This window comes from Engystomops pustulosus, chromosome 1 (genome assembly GCF_040894005.1).
Source record: "Engystomops pustulosus chromosome 1, aEngPut4.maternal, whole genome shotgun sequence".
NCBI lineage: Eukaryota > Metazoa > Chordata > Amphibia > Anura > Leptodactylidae > Engystomops > Engystomops pustulosus.
Window position 1 is genome coordinate 21,582,000 of NC_092411.1, and position 16,994 is coordinate 21,598,993.

The 16,994-nt window shown below is 45.1% G+C and overlaps 1 protein-coding gene across 3 annotated transcripts in view; it reads left to right on the forward strand.

The window, feature by feature from the left end:
* Window positions 1–16,994, forward strand: part of EGFLAM (EGF like, fibronectin type III and laminin G domains) — a 92,057-nt gene that overhangs the window by 16,508 nt on the left and 58,555 nt on the right. For all 3 annotated transcript variants that reach the window (XR_011853115.1, XM_072135288.1, XM_072135275.1), the window contains exon 2: window positions 8,638–8,747. Coding sequence is in view for 2 of the 3 variants with exons in the window: in XM_072135288.1 (XP_071991389.1) it covers window positions 8,638–8,747 (110 nt within the window). In the remaining variant the exon portion in view is untranslated. The remainder of the gene's footprint in view (window positions 1–8,637; window positions 8,748–16,994) is intronic.

The following is a 16,994-nucleotide window of genomic DNA, read 5'->3' on the forward strand; positions in this document are numbered from 1 at the left end:
GTGTTATCTTCATTCTGGGCTGTGGGAGAAGCAGAGAGGAGCTTGTAGGAGGATCACATGTAAGTGCCCGAATCTAACATTGCGCCTAAACTGCGCCAAAATTGTGCCTAAACTGTGTTAAAGGGGTTGTCCGAGTTCTTTAAAAAAAGCTAAAAGTGGCCGGGGCAGGGCTGCTTAAAAAAAATAAAGATGTACTTACCTCCCGGTGCCCTCCCGTATCCAGCGCTGCTGCCGCTCCGGTCCGGGTGCCATGTAAACAAACATGGCCGCCGGAGCAGCGCTGGACTCAGCTTCCGGCCGGCCGTGGCCGGGTACGCCTATCCGTCCCTATACACAGCATTGTGTATGGGGGCCGGAAGGTTGTCGGGTCCGGCCGGAACTGAGTCCAGCGCTGCTCCGGCGGCCATGTTTGTTTACATGGCACCCGGACCGGAGCGGCAGCAGCGCTGGATGCGGGAGGGCACCGGGAGGTAAGTACATCTTTATTTTTTTTAAGCAGCCCTGTCCCGGCCACTTTTAGCTTTTTTTAAAGAACTCGGACAACCCCTTTAAAGTAAAGTGATTAATAAGAGGCAGGAAATTACCTTATCACAGATGGTTGTAGCTTGTGATAATTCTGGCAAAACAGTGCGCCCGAATTTAGGCGCAACTACTACACTTAGGCGCACAAAAGTGATAAATGTGGCCCTTTATGTTCTGCCACAGTGTAACACTATGTAATACTATGTGACCTATGGTATAATGGATGCACATATTCAGAAAGTGGAAAACTTCCATGTCTTCAACCATAGCCTCCAGCCGCATTGTATAATGCCTTATTATAGTCCACTGGCTACTGGGTCAAGCATATGGACCATGGTAATAGTGGACCAGATGTGAACATGTATGAAGACACGGGTCACTATCATGCAGCACATCTTATACTTCAAAGGATAGTGTGAGCAATGGAGACAGCAGGATTTTATTAAACTATGAATAACACGTGTTTTTTAAAGTACATCTCAAATTTCAAAAAGTAACATTCCTCCACCTCTTGATATTTTTCATTTACTGATACCAACATCATGGCACAATAGTGTATGCGCAGCAGAAAAACCGCACCATCTGCCTGACAATATCTCTGAGCACCATCTCTTAGACCAGTGGTTCTCAACCTTTCTATTGCTGTGACCCCGCAATACAGTTCCTCATGCTATGGTGACCCCAAACCATGCAACTCGCAGTAAAAACACAGTAAAATTGCAGCTTCGATGGCTTTAGGCGACCCCCGGTTTTGGTCGTTCAACCCCCGCTGGGGTCCCGACCCACAGGTTGAGAACCACTGTCTTAGACTGTAATACTGAAATTCTGGTTAATCAGAGTCACCACTAGGGGGAGCTCCCTGTACATAGCTGTATACAGCTCAGAATGAGAACAGAAAGAACTCTATAAATACATCAGACTTATTTATTTACAGCTAGGATTGTAAGAAAGTGAAAGTTTTCAGGAGTTTTTTTAAGCATGTAGAGGGAAATCATATTCACTATGTATTAATGAGGACAGATTATATGTGTATGACAGAACAATAAGTGCTCTGATTCCTAGGTTTGATGTGGCGCCCCCCAGGGATTGTTAACCACCACTTCACCCCATGCTGGAGAACAATCACTGCTAATTCATTGCTAAGTGATATTTCAGCTGTGGTGACAGTCACTTGGGGCACCTGATGATGGGTTTACATTTAGCATTTGCTTCTTGTATAATAACTCCAGTGTTGATGGTGGAATTTAGCATGATGTAAATTGTCAGTGCTGATTGGGAAGGACGAGGGAAGAGCAATATTCTCATAGACTGTAAGCTCTTGTGTCACCCCCTCATCCTCAGAGACTGTAAGCTCTTGTGTCCCCCCTCATAGACTGTAAGCTCTTGTGTGACCCCCTTTATCCTCATAGACTGTAAGCTCTTGTGTCCCCCCTCATAGACTGTAAGCTCTTGTGTCCCCCCTCATCCTCATAGACTGTAAGCTCTTGTGTCACCCCCTCATTGTCATAGACTGTAAGTTCTTGTGTCACCCCTCATCCTCATAGACTGTAAGCTCTTGTGTCACCGCCTCATCCTCATAGACTGTAAGCTCTTGTCATCCCCTCATCCTCATAGACTGTAAGCTCTTGTGTCACCCCCTCATTGTCATAGACTGTAAGTTCTTGTGTCACCCCTCATCCTCATAGACTGTAAGCTCTTGTGTCACCGCCTCATCCTCATAGACTGTAAGCTCTTGTCATCCCCTCATCCTCATAGACTGTAAGCTCTTGTGTCCCCCCTCATCCTCATAGACTGTAAGTTCTTGTGTCACCGCCTCATCCTCATAGACTGTAAGCTCTTGTGTCACCCCCTCATCCTCATAGACTGTAAGCTCTTGTGTCACCCCCTCATCCTCATAGACTGTAAGATCTTGTGTCACCTCCTCATATTCATAGACTGTAAGCTCTTATGTCACCCCCTAATCCTCATAGACTGTAAGCACTTGTGTCCCCCCACCCTCATAGACTGTAAGCTCTTGTGTCCCCCCACCCTCATAGACTGTAAGCTCTTGTGTCACCGCCTCATCCTCATAGACTGTAAGCTCTTGTGTCACCGCCTCATCCTCATAGACTGTAAGCTCTTGTGTCACCCCCTCATCCTCATAGACTGTAAGCTCTTGTGTCACCTCCTCATCCTCATAGACTGTAAGCTCTTGTGTCACCTCCTCATCCTCATAGACTGTAAGTTCTTGTGTCACCTCCTCATCCTCATAGACTGTAAGCTCTTGTGTTACCTCCTCATCCTCATAGACTGTAAGTCCTTGTGTCACCCCCTCATCATCATAGACTGTAAGCTCTTGTGTCCCCTCCTCATCCTCATAGACTGAAAGCTCTTGTGTCACCACCTCATCCTCATAGACTGTAAGTTCTTGTGTCACCCCCTCATCCTCTTAGACTGCAAGCTCTTGTGTCACCCCCTCATCCTCATAGACTGTAAGCTCTTGTGTTACTCCCTCATCCTCATAGACTGTAAGCTCTTGTGTCACCCCCTCATCCTCTTGGACTGTAAGCTCTTGTGTCACCCCTCACCCTCATAGACTGTAAGTTCTTGTGTCACCCCCTCATCCTCATAGACTGTAAGCTCTTGTGTCACCTCCTCATTCTCATAGACTGTAAGCTCTTGTGTCACCCCCTCATCCTCATAGACTGTAAGCTCTTGTGTCACCCCCTCATCCTCATAGACTGTAAGCTCTTGTGTCACCTCCTCATTCTCATAGACTGTAAGCTCTTGTGTCACCCCCTCATCCTCATAGACTGTAAGCTCTTGTGTCCCCCCTCATAGACTGTAAGCTCTTGTGTGACCCCCTTTATCCTCATAGACTGTAAGCTCTTGTGTCCCCCCTCATAGACTGTAAGCTCTTGTGTCCCCCCTCATCCTCATAGACTGTAAGCTCTTGTGTCACCCCCTCATTGTCATAGACTGTAAGTTCTTGTGTCACCCCTCATCCTCATAGACTGTAAGCTCTTGTGTCACCGCCTCATCCTCATAGACTGTAAGCTCTTGTGTCACCTCCTCATCCTCATAGACTGTAAGCTCTTGTGTCACCTCCTCATCCTCATAGACTGTAAGCTCTTGTGTCACCCCCTCATCCTCATAGACTGTAAGCTCTTGTCATCCCCTCATCCTCATAGACTGTAAGCTCTTGTGTCACCCCCTCATTGTCATAGACTGTAAGTTCTTGTGTCACCCCTCATCCTCATAGACTGTAAGCTCTTGTGTCACCGCCTCATCCTCATAGACTGTAAGCTCTTGTCATCCCCTCATCCTCATAGACTGTAAGCTCTTGTGTCCCCCCTCATCCTCATAGACTGTAAGTTCTTGTGTCACCGCCTCATCCTCATAGACTGTAAGCTCTTGTGTCACCCCCTCATCCTCATAGACTGTAAGCTCTTGTGTCACCCCCTCATCCTCATAGACTGTAAGATCTTGTGTCACCTCCTCATATTCATAGACTGTAAGCTCTTATGTCACCCCCTCATCCTCATAGACTGTAAGCACTTGTGTCCCCCCACCCTCATAGACTGTAAGCTCTTGTGTCCCCCCACCCTCATAGACTGTAAGCTCTTGTGTCACCGCCTCATCCTCATAGACTGTAAGCTCTTTTGTCACCCCCTCATCCTCATAGACTGTAAGCTCTTGTGTTACCGCCTCATCCTCATAGACTGTAAGCTCTTGTGTCACCCCCTCATCCTCATAGACTGTAAGCTCTTGTGTCACCTCCTCATCCTCATAGACTGTAAGCTCTTGTGTCACCTCCTCATCCTCATAGACTGTAAGTTCTTGTGTCACCCCCTCATACTCATAGACTGTAAGCTCTTGTGTCACCCCCTCATCCTCATAGACTGTAAGCTCTTGTGTCACCCCCTCATCCTCATAGACTGTAAGCTCTTGTGTTACCTCCTCATCCTCATAGACTGTAAGTCCTTGTGTCACCCCCTCATCATCATAGACTGTAAGCTCTTGTGTCCCCTCCTCATCCTCATAGACTGAAAGCTCTTGTGTCACCACCTCATCCTCATAGACTGTAAGTTCTTGTGTCACCCCCTCATCCTCTTAGACTGTAAGCTCTTGTGTCCCCTCCTCATCCTCATAGACTGAAAGCTCTTGTGTCACCACCTCATCCTCATAGACTGTAAGTTCTTGTGTCACCCCCTCATCCTCATAGACTGTAAGTTCTTGTGTCACCCCCTCATCCTCTTAGACTGTAAGCTCTTGTGTCACCCCTCTCATCCTCATAGACTGTAAGCTCTTGTGTCACCCCCTCATCCTCATAGACTGTAAGCTCTTGTGTTACTCCCTCATCCTCATAGACTGTAAGCTCTTGTGTCACCCCCTCATCCTCTTGGACTGTAAGCTCTTGTGTCACCCCTCATCCTCATAGACTGTAAGTTCTTGTGTCACCCCCTCATCCTCATAGACTGTAAGCTCTTGTGTCACCTCCTCATTCTCATAGACTGTAAGCTCTTGTGTCACCCCCTCATCCTCATAGACTGTAAGCTCTTGTGTCACCCCCTCATCCTGATAGAATGTAAGCTCTTGTGTCACCTCCTCATTCTCATAGACTGTAAGCTCTTGTGTCACCCCCTCATCCTCATAGACTGTAAGCTCTTGTGTCACCCCCTCATCCTCATAGACTGTAAGCTCTTGTGTCACCCCCTCATCCTCATAGACTGTAAGCTCTTGTGTCACCCCCTCATCCTCATAGACTGTAAGCTCTTGTGTCACTCCTCATCCTCATAGACTGTAAGCTCTTGTGTCACCCCCTCATCCTCATAGACTGTAAGCTCTTGTGTCCCCCCATCCTCATAGACTGTAAGCTCTTGTCATCCCCTCATCGTCATAGACTGTAAGCTCTTGTGTCACCCCCTCATCCTCATAGACTGTAAGCTCTTGTGTCACCCCCTTATCCTCATAGACTGTAAGCTCTTGTGTCACCCCTCATCCTCATAGACTGTAAGTTCTTGTGTCACCCCCTCATCCTCATAGACTGTAAGCTCTTCTGTTACCTCCTCATCCTCATAGACTGTAAGTCCTTGTGTCACCCCCTCATCATCATAGATTGTAAGCTCTTGTGTCCCCTCCTCATCCTCATAGACTGAAAGCTCTTGTGTCACCACCTCATCCTCATAGACTGTAAGTTCTTGTGTCACCCCCTCATCCTCATAGACTGTAAGCTCTTGTGTCACCCCCTCATCCTCATAGACTGTAAGCTCTTGTGTTACTCCCTCATCCTCATAGACTGTAAGCTCTTGTGTCACCCCCTCATCCTCTTGGACTGTAAGCTCTTGTGTCACCCCTCATCCTCATAGACTGTAAGTTCTTGTGTCACCCCCTCATCCTCATAGACTGTAAGCTCTTGTGTCACCTCCTCATTCTCATAGACTGTAAGCTCTTGTGTCACCCCCTCATCCTCATAGACTGTAAGCTCTTGTGTCACTCCTCATCCTTATAGACTGTAAGCTCTTGTGTCACCCCCTCATCCTCATAGACTGTAAGCTCTTGTGTCCCCCCATCCTCATAGACTGTAAGCTCTTGTCATCCCCTCATCGTCATAGACTGTAAGCTCTTGTGTCACCCCCTCATCCTCATAGACTGTAAGCTCTTGTGTCACCCCCTCATCCTCATAGACTGTAAGCTCTTGTGTCACCCCTCATCCTCATAGACTGTAAGCTCTTGTATCACCCCCTCATCCTCATAGACTGTAAGCTCTTGTGTCACCCCCTTATCCTCATAGACTGTAAGCTCTTGTGTCACCCCTCATCCTCATAGACTGTAAGCTCTTGTGTCACCCCTCATCCTCATAGGCTGTAAGCTCTTGTGTCACCCCCTCATCCTCATAGACTGTAAGCTCTTGTGTCACCCCCTCATCCTCATAGACTGTAAGCTCTTGTGTCACCCCCTCATCCTCATAGACTGTAAGCTCTTGTGTCACCCCTCATCCTCATAGACTGTAAGCTCTTGTGTCACCCCCTCATCCTCATAGACTGTAAGCTCTTGTGTCACCCCCTCATCCTCATAGACTGTAAGCTCTTGTGTCACCCCCTCATCCTCATAGACTGTAAGCTCTTGTGTCACCCCCTCATCTTCATAGACTGTAAGCTCTTGTGTCACCCCCTCATCCTCATAGTCTGTAAGCTCTTGTGTCATCCCCTCATCCTCATAGACTGTAAGCTCTTGTGTCACCCCCTCATCCTCATAGACTGTAAGCTCTTGTGTCATCCCCTCATCCTCATAGACTGTAAGCTCTTGTATCACCCCCTCATCCTCATAGACTGTAAGCTCTTGTGTCACCCCCTTATCCTCATAGACTGTAAGCTCTTGTGTCACCCCTCATCCTCATAGACTGTAAGCTCTTGTGTCACCCCTCATCCTCATAGGCTGTAAGCTCTTGTGTCACCCCCTCATCCTCATAGACTGTAAGCTCTTGTGTCACCCCCTCATCCTCATAGACTGTAAGCTCTTGTGTCACCCCCTCATCCTCATAGACTGTAAGCTCTTGTGTCACCCCCTCATCCTCATAGACTGTAAGCTCTTGTGTCACCTCCTCATCCTCATAGACTGTAAGCTCTTGTGTCACCCCCTCATCCTCATAGACTGTAAGCTCTGGTGTCACCCTCTCATCCTCATAGACTGTAAGCTCTGGTGTCACCCCCCTCATCCTCATAGACTGCAAGCTCTTGTGTCACCCCCTCATCCTCATAGACTGTAAGCTCTTGTGTCACCCCCTCATCCTCATAGACTGTAAGCTCTTGTGTCACCCCCTCATCCTCATAGACTGCAAGCTCTTGTGTCACCCCCTCATCCTCATAGACTGCAAGCTCTTGTGTCACCCCTTCATCCTCATAGACTGTAAGCTCTTGTGTCACCCCCTCATCCTCTTGGACTGTAAGCTCTTGTGTCACCCCTCATCCTCATAGACTGTAAGTTCTTGTGTCACCCCCTCATCCTCATAGACTGTAAGCTCTTGTGTCACCTCCTCATTCTCATAGACTGTAAGCTCTTGTGTCACCCCCTCATCCTCATAGACTGTAAGCTCTTGTGTCACTCCTCATCCTTATAGACTGTAAGCTCTTGTGTCACCCCCTCATCCTCATAGACTGTAAGCTCTTGTGTCCCCCCATCCTCATAGACTGTAAGCTCTTGTGTCACCCCCTCATCCTCATAGTCTGTAAGCTCTTGTGTCACCCCCTCACCCTCATAGACTGTAAGCTCTTGTCATCCCCTCATCCTCATAGACTGTAAGCTCTTGTGATGGTGCTATATAAAGATTATTCTTATATATGTCTATAAACATAATTTGACAACATTTCACATGTAAAAGAAATTGAAAATCCATCCTGATAAACCAGGGACATTACTCATAGATCCAGGACCCGGGACTGCGGTAATCTTCTTATATTTGTTATTCATGGTCTCCTTCTTTCTAAAATTAACGTATAATTTTATGCTAATTAGCCCCAAAGACTCTGGGATTTGTTACCAGAGCCCCTCCATGATGTAGCTTCACAGGCTGTTACACAGTGCAGGAGCACTTTCCCCAAACCACCGTGTTCCTCTGTTGCAGGGAGAAGAGGGAGCAGATGCGGATGGGGGAGACAGTGAAACCGCCTTTCGATCTCCCGAACAGAGAGGCTCTGGTAACACCCCAGAGCCCTTCAGGTTAATTAGCATTTTTAAAAGTACATTTTAGAAGGAAGGAGGCCATGGATAACAAATATAAGAAGATACCACAGTCCCGGTGCCTGGATCTATGAGTAATGTCCCTGGTTTATCAGGATGGATTTTGATGGTAAATTTCCTTTAATTCTTAGATTATTGGGTTTTAGTTTTTTCTCCTTTCCCTCAGTGTCTATTGAAGTCTTCTCCTTGTGTCTGCCCCTGCTAAACTTCAGCCGCTATTTGCCCCCATTACTCATCACAGACCAACTTGTTATGGTCCTTCCATTCCCTTAGGTATGAGCCAGGCCCCCAACAAGCCAAATATCATCCACGCCATGCAGAAGCACCCAGGAGATCTAGCATACTAGGATACTGGATATTAAGGGTTAATAAATCTTTGTCCTTCTGTTCTTACAGAGCGGATTGGACCCCCCCTGGACATCAGTCTTGAAGCCATAAACTGCACGGCCTTCAGTGTCCAATGGAGAATGCCCCGGCAGCACATGAGCACCATCAACGGCTACACGGTAAGTCACCCCATCCAAATACACAACCATCGTCTGCCATCAGCCCAAATGTGGCCTATGACCATAGATGTTACCTGCACCGCCCACCACAGGAAGGAAGTAGTATTACAGGTGGACCAACTCCATAGAAATCCCTGTACTGCAGGGACAGAGCATGGTCCTCCACAGCAGTAATCAGTCTTAAGTTGAAGCTCTCCATTTTGACCCATAAAGGGGAGTTCCTAAAGTATGACCTAAAGAGAAAAAAACAATTTAAAATATAGCATATTGTATGGAAAGTAAAAGCTGTTTAAGCTTTTTCAGCTCCTACTAGGGGTATCTGCATGTATAGTATGTAGTAATCTCCTGAGCTCCTCCTAGTGGTGGTGTATATACAGTATGTAGTAATCTCCTGAGCTCCTCCTAGTGGTGCTGTATATACAGTATGTAGTAATCTGCCAGGCTCCTCCTAGTGGTGGTGTATATACAGTATATAGTAATCTCCTGATCTCCCCCTAGTGGTGGTGTATATACAGTATGTAGTAATCTCCTGAGCTCCTCCTAGTGGTGGCTGTATATACAGTATGTAGTAATCTCCTGAGCTTCTCCTAGTGGTGGTGTATATACAGTATGTAGTAATCTCCTGAGTTCCTCCTAGTGGTGGTGTATATACAGTATATAGTAATCTCCTGATCTCCCCCTAGTGGTGGCTGTATATACAGTATGTAGTAATCTCCTGAACTCCTCCTAGTGGTGGTGTATATACAGTATGTAGTAATCTCCTGAGCTCCCCCTAGTGGTGGCTGTATATACAGTATGGAGTAATCTACTGAGCGCCTCCTAGTGGTGGTGTATATACAGTATGTAATAATCTCCTGAGCTCCCCCTAGTGGTGGTGTATATATACTATATAGTAATCTCCTGAGCTCCTCCTAGTGGTGGCTGTATATACAGTATGTAGTAATCTCCCGAGCTCCCCCCAGTGGTGGCTGTATATACAGTATGTAGTAATCTCCTGAGCTCCCCTACTGGTGGCTGTATATACAGTATGTAGTAATCTCCTGAGCTCCCCCCAGTGGTAACCTTATATACAGTATATAGTAATCTCCTGAGCTCCCCCTAGTGGTGGCTGTATATACAGTATGTAGTAATCTCCTGAGCTCCTCCTAGTGGTGGTGTATATACAGTATGTAGTAATCTCCTGAGTTCCTCCTAGTGGTGGCTGTATATACAGTATGTAGTAATCTCCTGAGCTCCCCCTAGTGGTGGCTGTATATACAGTATGGAGTAATCTACTGAGCGCCTCCTAGTGGTGGCTGTATATACAGTATGTAGTAATCTCCTGAGCTCCTCCTAGTGGTGGCTGTATATACAGTATGTAGTAATCTCCCGAGCTCCCCCCAGTGGTGGCTGTATATACAGTATGTAGTAATCTCCTGAGCTCCCCTACTGGTGGCTGTATATACAGTATGTAGTAATCTCCTGAGCTCCCCCCAGTGGTAACCTTATATACAGTATATAGTAATCTCCTGAGCTCCCCCTAGTGGTGGCTGTATATACAGTATGTAGTAATCTCCTGAGCTCCTCCTAGTGGTGGTGTATATACAGTATGTAGTAATCTCCTGAGTTCCTCCTAGTGGTGGCTGTATATACAGTATGTAGTAATCTCCTGAGCTCCCCCTAGTGGTGGCTGTATATACAGTATGTAGTAATCTCCTGAGCTCCTCCTAGTGGTGGTGTATATACAGTATGTAGTAATCTCCTGAGCTCCCCCTAGTGGTGGCTGTATATACTGTATGTAGTAATCTTCTGAGCTCCCCCTAGTGGTGGCTGTATATACAGTATGTAGTTATCTCCTGAGCTCCTCCTAGTGGTGGTGTATATACAGTATGTAGTAATCTCCTGAGCTCCTCCTAGTGGTGGCTGTATATACAGTATGTAGTAATCTCCTGAGCTCCTCCTAGTGGTGGTGTATATACAGTATGTAGTAATCTCCTGAGCTCCTCCTAGTGGTGGTGTATATACAGTATGTAGTAATCTCCTGAGCTCCTTCTAGTTGTAGCTGTATATACAGTATGTAGTAATCTCCTGAGCTCCCCCTAGTGGTGGCTTTATATACAGTATGTAGTAATCTCCTGAGCTCCTCCTAGTGGTGGTGTATATACAGTATGTAGTAATCTCCTGAGCTCCTCCTTGTGGTGGTGTATATACAGTATGTAGTAATCTCCTGAGCTCCCCCTAGTGGTGGCTGTATATACATGATGTAGTAATATATTGAGCTCCCCCTAGTGGGGCTTAGAAAGTAAAAAAGTTTATCAATTGTCAAATCTATGAAAAGCAACTGAAACTAGGAATCATAAAAGCGGAGCTATAGCTGGCAATATTAGTTAAAATATAACACGTTATACAGATGGACATTCCCTTTTAGTGATTGTTGGACATCAGGTCAGTAGAGGAGATGACCTAGTTCATGTCCTATCCATCACTCTTATAAGTGAAGAGTAATAGAGTTGCGTGGTTTATGGCCATTCTCTGACTTCTCTGATACATTGTCTCATCCTCTTTGTCTCTACCGGGGGTCACATATTTAAAACTCATCTGCATAAACTAGGACTGCCGCCATTAATCCAGCGCAAAACCAAACAATGAGAGACAAGGTTAATAAATTATCAGAAGAAGCCGCACTAAAAAATAATTGTACTCGACTCGCGTGTATTTGAATGGGCTACAAGTGAGAGAACAATTACATGTATCGATGAGAGACGGAGTCATAAATTCCAGGTGCGGGAAGTCTCATGGTGGGGGAGGGGGGGGGGGTATTAATGGTTCCGACAGAAATAAGGAGGATTCTACCTGCAGAATCATTAGCCGCAGCCAAGCCGCGCGGATCGAAGCTGAGAGATGGCCGACCGGGAGCGTTGCCATATATTGCTACAGAAAATGAGTTTATCCTCTGGAGGAAGCTCTGGAGAGGAGTCGGGGGTCCCACTGGGGCGGCCGCTGCACTTTGATGACAATTTCCACCTAATTAGTAACAATGGGATAGACAGAGTAATCAATACGAGGATGTAGCCGGAAAGTGCGAGGAGGAAGATAAAAGAAGACAGATGACTGAGTATCTAGAAGAGATGCCGGGCACGCTGCCCCTTTATCATTAGCTGGGGGGACGACGTGGGGTGTCATCACTACCAGGATGTGCGGAGACACCAGAATATCACTGACCAACCAGGATGACAAGCCCTGAGCAGACGGATGTCATAGGAAAACAGACCTGTAACAGGGACACTTTTTTCAGAAAACAGCGCCACTCCTATCGACTGGTTGTATTTGATATTGCAGTTTAGGGGAACACGCTTCAATGTATACAGATGCAGTGTTGTTTAACTTGATTTTCTTTGCATATAAAATCAGGGACATATACTGATTATGGCGCCTACTGCAGTTATATACAGTATGTGTTGTAAGGAGTAAGTGAGGCCCCATTCAGAAGTTTACTATGGGGCCCTGCCTCTCCTAGTTACACCACTGCCTAGTTACACCACTGCCTTCTTACTTGGTGTTCTCTACTGTTACACACTTGTTATAGAAACCATACTGTTTTGTTCTTGTAATTGGGTCCCATGCTGTTACATACTTTTACATGATGATCCTGACATATGCTTGACATAGTATTCCCTGCTGTTATATACTTGTTATTCTGTTTATTATTGTCATATATATGGATAGGCAGCCCCTACTGGTCTGCTCTTGTCATGAGTCCCCATGCTCATACTGTATATAGTTGTCATGTAACCCCTGCTGTTATATATTTCCTATGGTGTTCCTTGCTGTTATATAGTTGTTGTGATGCTCCTTACAGTAATACACATGTTACGGAAACCCTTATACCCTGTTATAAATGTCTTGTGTGGCTTCCTACTATTGAAAACTTTTTATGGAAGCCCTTAGTGTTCCGATGTTCCTATGTTACACATCTGTTACAGTACTCCCTGCTGTTACATATTGTTATGATGCCCCTATATAAAACAACTGTTACGGTACTCCCTGCTGTTACATATTGTTATGCTGCCCCTATGTTACACAACTATAACTGTACTCCCTGCTGTTACATATTATTATGATGTTCCTATATACACATCTGTTACGGTACTCCCTGCTGTTACATATTGTTATGATTCCCCTATATAAAACAACTGTTACGGTACTCCCTGCTGTTACATATGTTACACAACTATAACTGTACTCCCTGCTGTTACATTTTATTTTGATGTTCCTATATCCACATCTGTTACGGTACTCCCTGCTGTTACATATTGTTATGATGCCCCTATATAAAACAACTGTTACGGTACTCCCTGCTGTTACATATGTTACACAACTATAACTGTACTCCCTGCTGTTACATATTATTATGATGTTCCTATATACACATCTGTTACGGTATTCCCTGCTGTTACATATTGTTATGCTGCCCCTATGTTACACAACTATAACTGTACTCCCTGCTGTTACATATTATTATGATGTTCCTATATACACATCTGTTACGGTACTCCCTGCTGTTACATATTGTTATGATGCCCCTATATAAAACAACTGTTACGGTACTCCCTGCTGTTACATATGTTACACAACTATAACTGTACTCCCTGCTGTTACATATTATTATGATGTTCCTATATACACATCTGTTACGGTACTCCCTGCTGTTACATATTTTTATGATGCCCCTATGTTACACATCTGTTATGGTACTCCTTGCCGTTACATATAGATACAATGTTCCTATGCTACATACTTGTTATGGTTATACCCTGCTGTTTCATACTTATAAGATCCTCTTCTGTTACTTTTACTTTTTTGTAGACTCATCCTGAGATAGTCTTGTAATGGTGTTTCCTGCTATTATATAGCTTCTTATAGTGTCCCATGCTGTTCTATACTTGTTGAGGTGCTCCCTACTTGTACACACTTGTTATGACACCACTACTGTCCTTGTTATGGCATGTTGTGTTGTTGTGTTACCTCCTGCTGTTATATACTTGCTATAGCTGTCACATACTTGTTATGCTGCCCCTATGCTACATTCTTCCCTGATGTTATATAATTATTGTCTGTGCCATTACATATTTAGTATTTACCCCTCTGTTGCTCTCTTAATTGTTGAGACTCATGTTTTGCACCTAAGGGAATATCAAAGATTCTCCCTTCCTTCTAATATCCCTGGTAGAGAAATGTGAAGCTTGAAGAAACCTCCATATTGATTTGTCCATCTCTACTAATGGGTAAAGATTTGTAAATCGATTCTTAAACTGAGAATTTCCACCTTGGCCTATTATTCATACATGTCAATTCCCTGAGTGTATTTAAATGCAATGCATCCTGTTCATATTGTTTGTCCCAGTCATTACATTTCAGGCTGTAGGAGGGACATCAGATGTTTATTCTGGAGGTACATGCTTCCTTCCTGTATTGTCTGTATAGGGGGAGGACATATTGGAGACACACACTTCCTTCCTGCATTATCTGTATAGGGGAGGACATATTGGAGACACACTTCCTTCCTGTATTGTCTGTATAGGGGGAGGACATATTGGAGACACACACTTCCTTCCTGTATTGTCTGTATAGGGGAGGACATATTGGAGACACACACTTCCTTCCTGTATTATCTGTATAGAGAAGGACATACTGGAGACACACACTTCCTTCCTGTAGTGTCTGTATAGGGGGAAGACATATTGGAGACACACACTTCCTTCCTGTAGTGTCTGTATAGGGGGAAGACATATTGTAGACACACACTTCCTTCCTTTATTGTCTGTATAGGGGGAGGACATATTGGAGACACACACTTCCTTCCTGTATTGTCTGTATAGGGGAGGACATATTGGAGACACACACTTCCTTCCTGTATTATCTGTATAGAGAAGGACATATTGGAGACACACACTTCCTTCCTGTAGTGTCTGTATAGGGGGAAGACATATTGGAGACACACACTTCCTTCCTGTAGTGTCTGTATAGGGGGAAGACATATTGGAGACACACACTTCCTTCCTGTATTGTCTGTATAGGGGAGGACATATTGGAGACACACACTTCCTTCCTGTATTGTCTGTATAGGGGAGGACATATTGGAGACACACACTTCCTTCCTGTATTGTCTGTATAGGGGGAGGACATATTGGAGACACACACTTCCTTCCTGCATTATCTGTATAGGGGAGGACATATTGGAGACACACTTCCTTCCTGTATTGTCTGTATAGGGGGAGGACATATTGGAGACACACACTTCCTTCCTGTATTGTCTGTATAGGGGAGGACATATTGGAGACACACACTTCCTTCCTGTATTATCTGTATAGAGAAGGACATACTGGAGACACACACTTCCTTCCTGTAGTGTCTGTATAGGGGGAAGACATATTGGAGACACACACTTCCTTCCTGTAGTGTCTGTATAGGGGGAAGACATATTGTAGACACACACTTCCTTCCTGTATTGTCTGTATAGGGGGAGGACATATTGGAGACACACACTTCCTTCCTGTATTGTCTGTATAGGGGAGGACATATTGGAGACACACACTTCCTTCCTGTATTATCTGTATAGAGAAGGACATATTGGAGACACACACTTCCTTCCTGTAGTGTCTGTATAGGGGGAAGACATATTGGAGACACACACTTCCTTCCTGTAGTGTCTGTATAGGGGGAAGACATATTGGAGACACACACTTCCTTCCTGTATTGTCTGTATAGGGGAGGACATATTGGAGACACACACTTCCTTCCTGTATTGTCTGTATAGGGGAGGACATATTGGAGACACACACTTCCTTCCTGTATTGTCTGTATAGGGGGAGGACATATTGGAGACACACACTTCCTTCCTGTAGTGTCTGTATAGGGGAGGACATATTGGAGACACACACTTCCTTCCTGTATTGTCTGTATAGGGGAGGACATATTGGAGACACACACTTCCTTCCTCTATTATCTGTATAGGGGAGGACATATTGGAGACACACACTTCCTTCCTGTATTGTCTGTATAGGGGAGGACATATTGGAGACACACACTTCCTTCCTGTATTATCTGTATAGGGGAGGACATATTGGAGACACACACTTCCTTCCTGTATTGTCTGTATACGGGAGGACATATTGAAGACACACACTTCCCTCCTGTATTGTCTGTATAGGGGAGGACATATTGGAGACACACACTTCCTTCCTGTATTATCTGTATAGGGGGAGGATATATTGGAGACACACACTTCCTTCCTGTAGTGTCTGTATAGGGGAGGACATATTGGAGACACACACTTCCTTCCTGTATTGTCTGTATAGGGGAGAACATATTGGAGACACACACTTCCTTCCTGTATTGTCTGTATAGGGGAGGACATATTGGAGACACACACTTCCTTCCTCTATTATCTGTATAGGGGAGGACATATTGGAGACACACACTTCCTTCCTGTATTGTCTGTATAGGGGAGGACATATTGGAGACACACACTTCCTTCCTGTATTATCTATATAGGGGAGGACATATTGGAGACACACACTTCCTTCCTGTATTGTCTGTATAGGTGAGGACATATTGGAGACACACACTTCCTTCCTGTATTGTCTATATAGGGGAGGACATATTGGAGACACACACTTCCTTCCTGTATTATCTGTATAGAGGAGGACATATTGGAGACACACACTTCCTTCCTGTATTATCTGTATAGGGGAGGACATATTGGAGACACACACTTCCTTCCTGTATTGTCTGTATAGGGGAGGACATATTGGAGACACACACTTCCTTCCTGTATTATCTGTATAGGGGAGGACATATTGGAGACACACACTTCCTTCCTGTATTGTCTGTATAGGGAAGGACATATTGGAGACACACACTTCCTTCCTGTATTATCTGTATAGGGGAGGGCATATTGGAGACACACACTTCCTTCCTGTATTATCTGTATAGGGGAGGACATATTGGAGACACACACTTCCTTCCTGTATTGTCTGTATAGGGGAGGACATACTGGAGACACACACTTCCTTCCTGTATTGTCTGTATAGGGGAGGACATATTGGAGACACACACTTCCTTCCTGTATTATCTGTACAGGGGAGGACATATTGGAGACACACACTTCCTTCCTGTATTGTCTGTATTGGGGAGGACATATTGGAGACACACACTTCCTTCCTGTATTATCTGTATAGGGGAGGACATATTGGAGACACACACTTC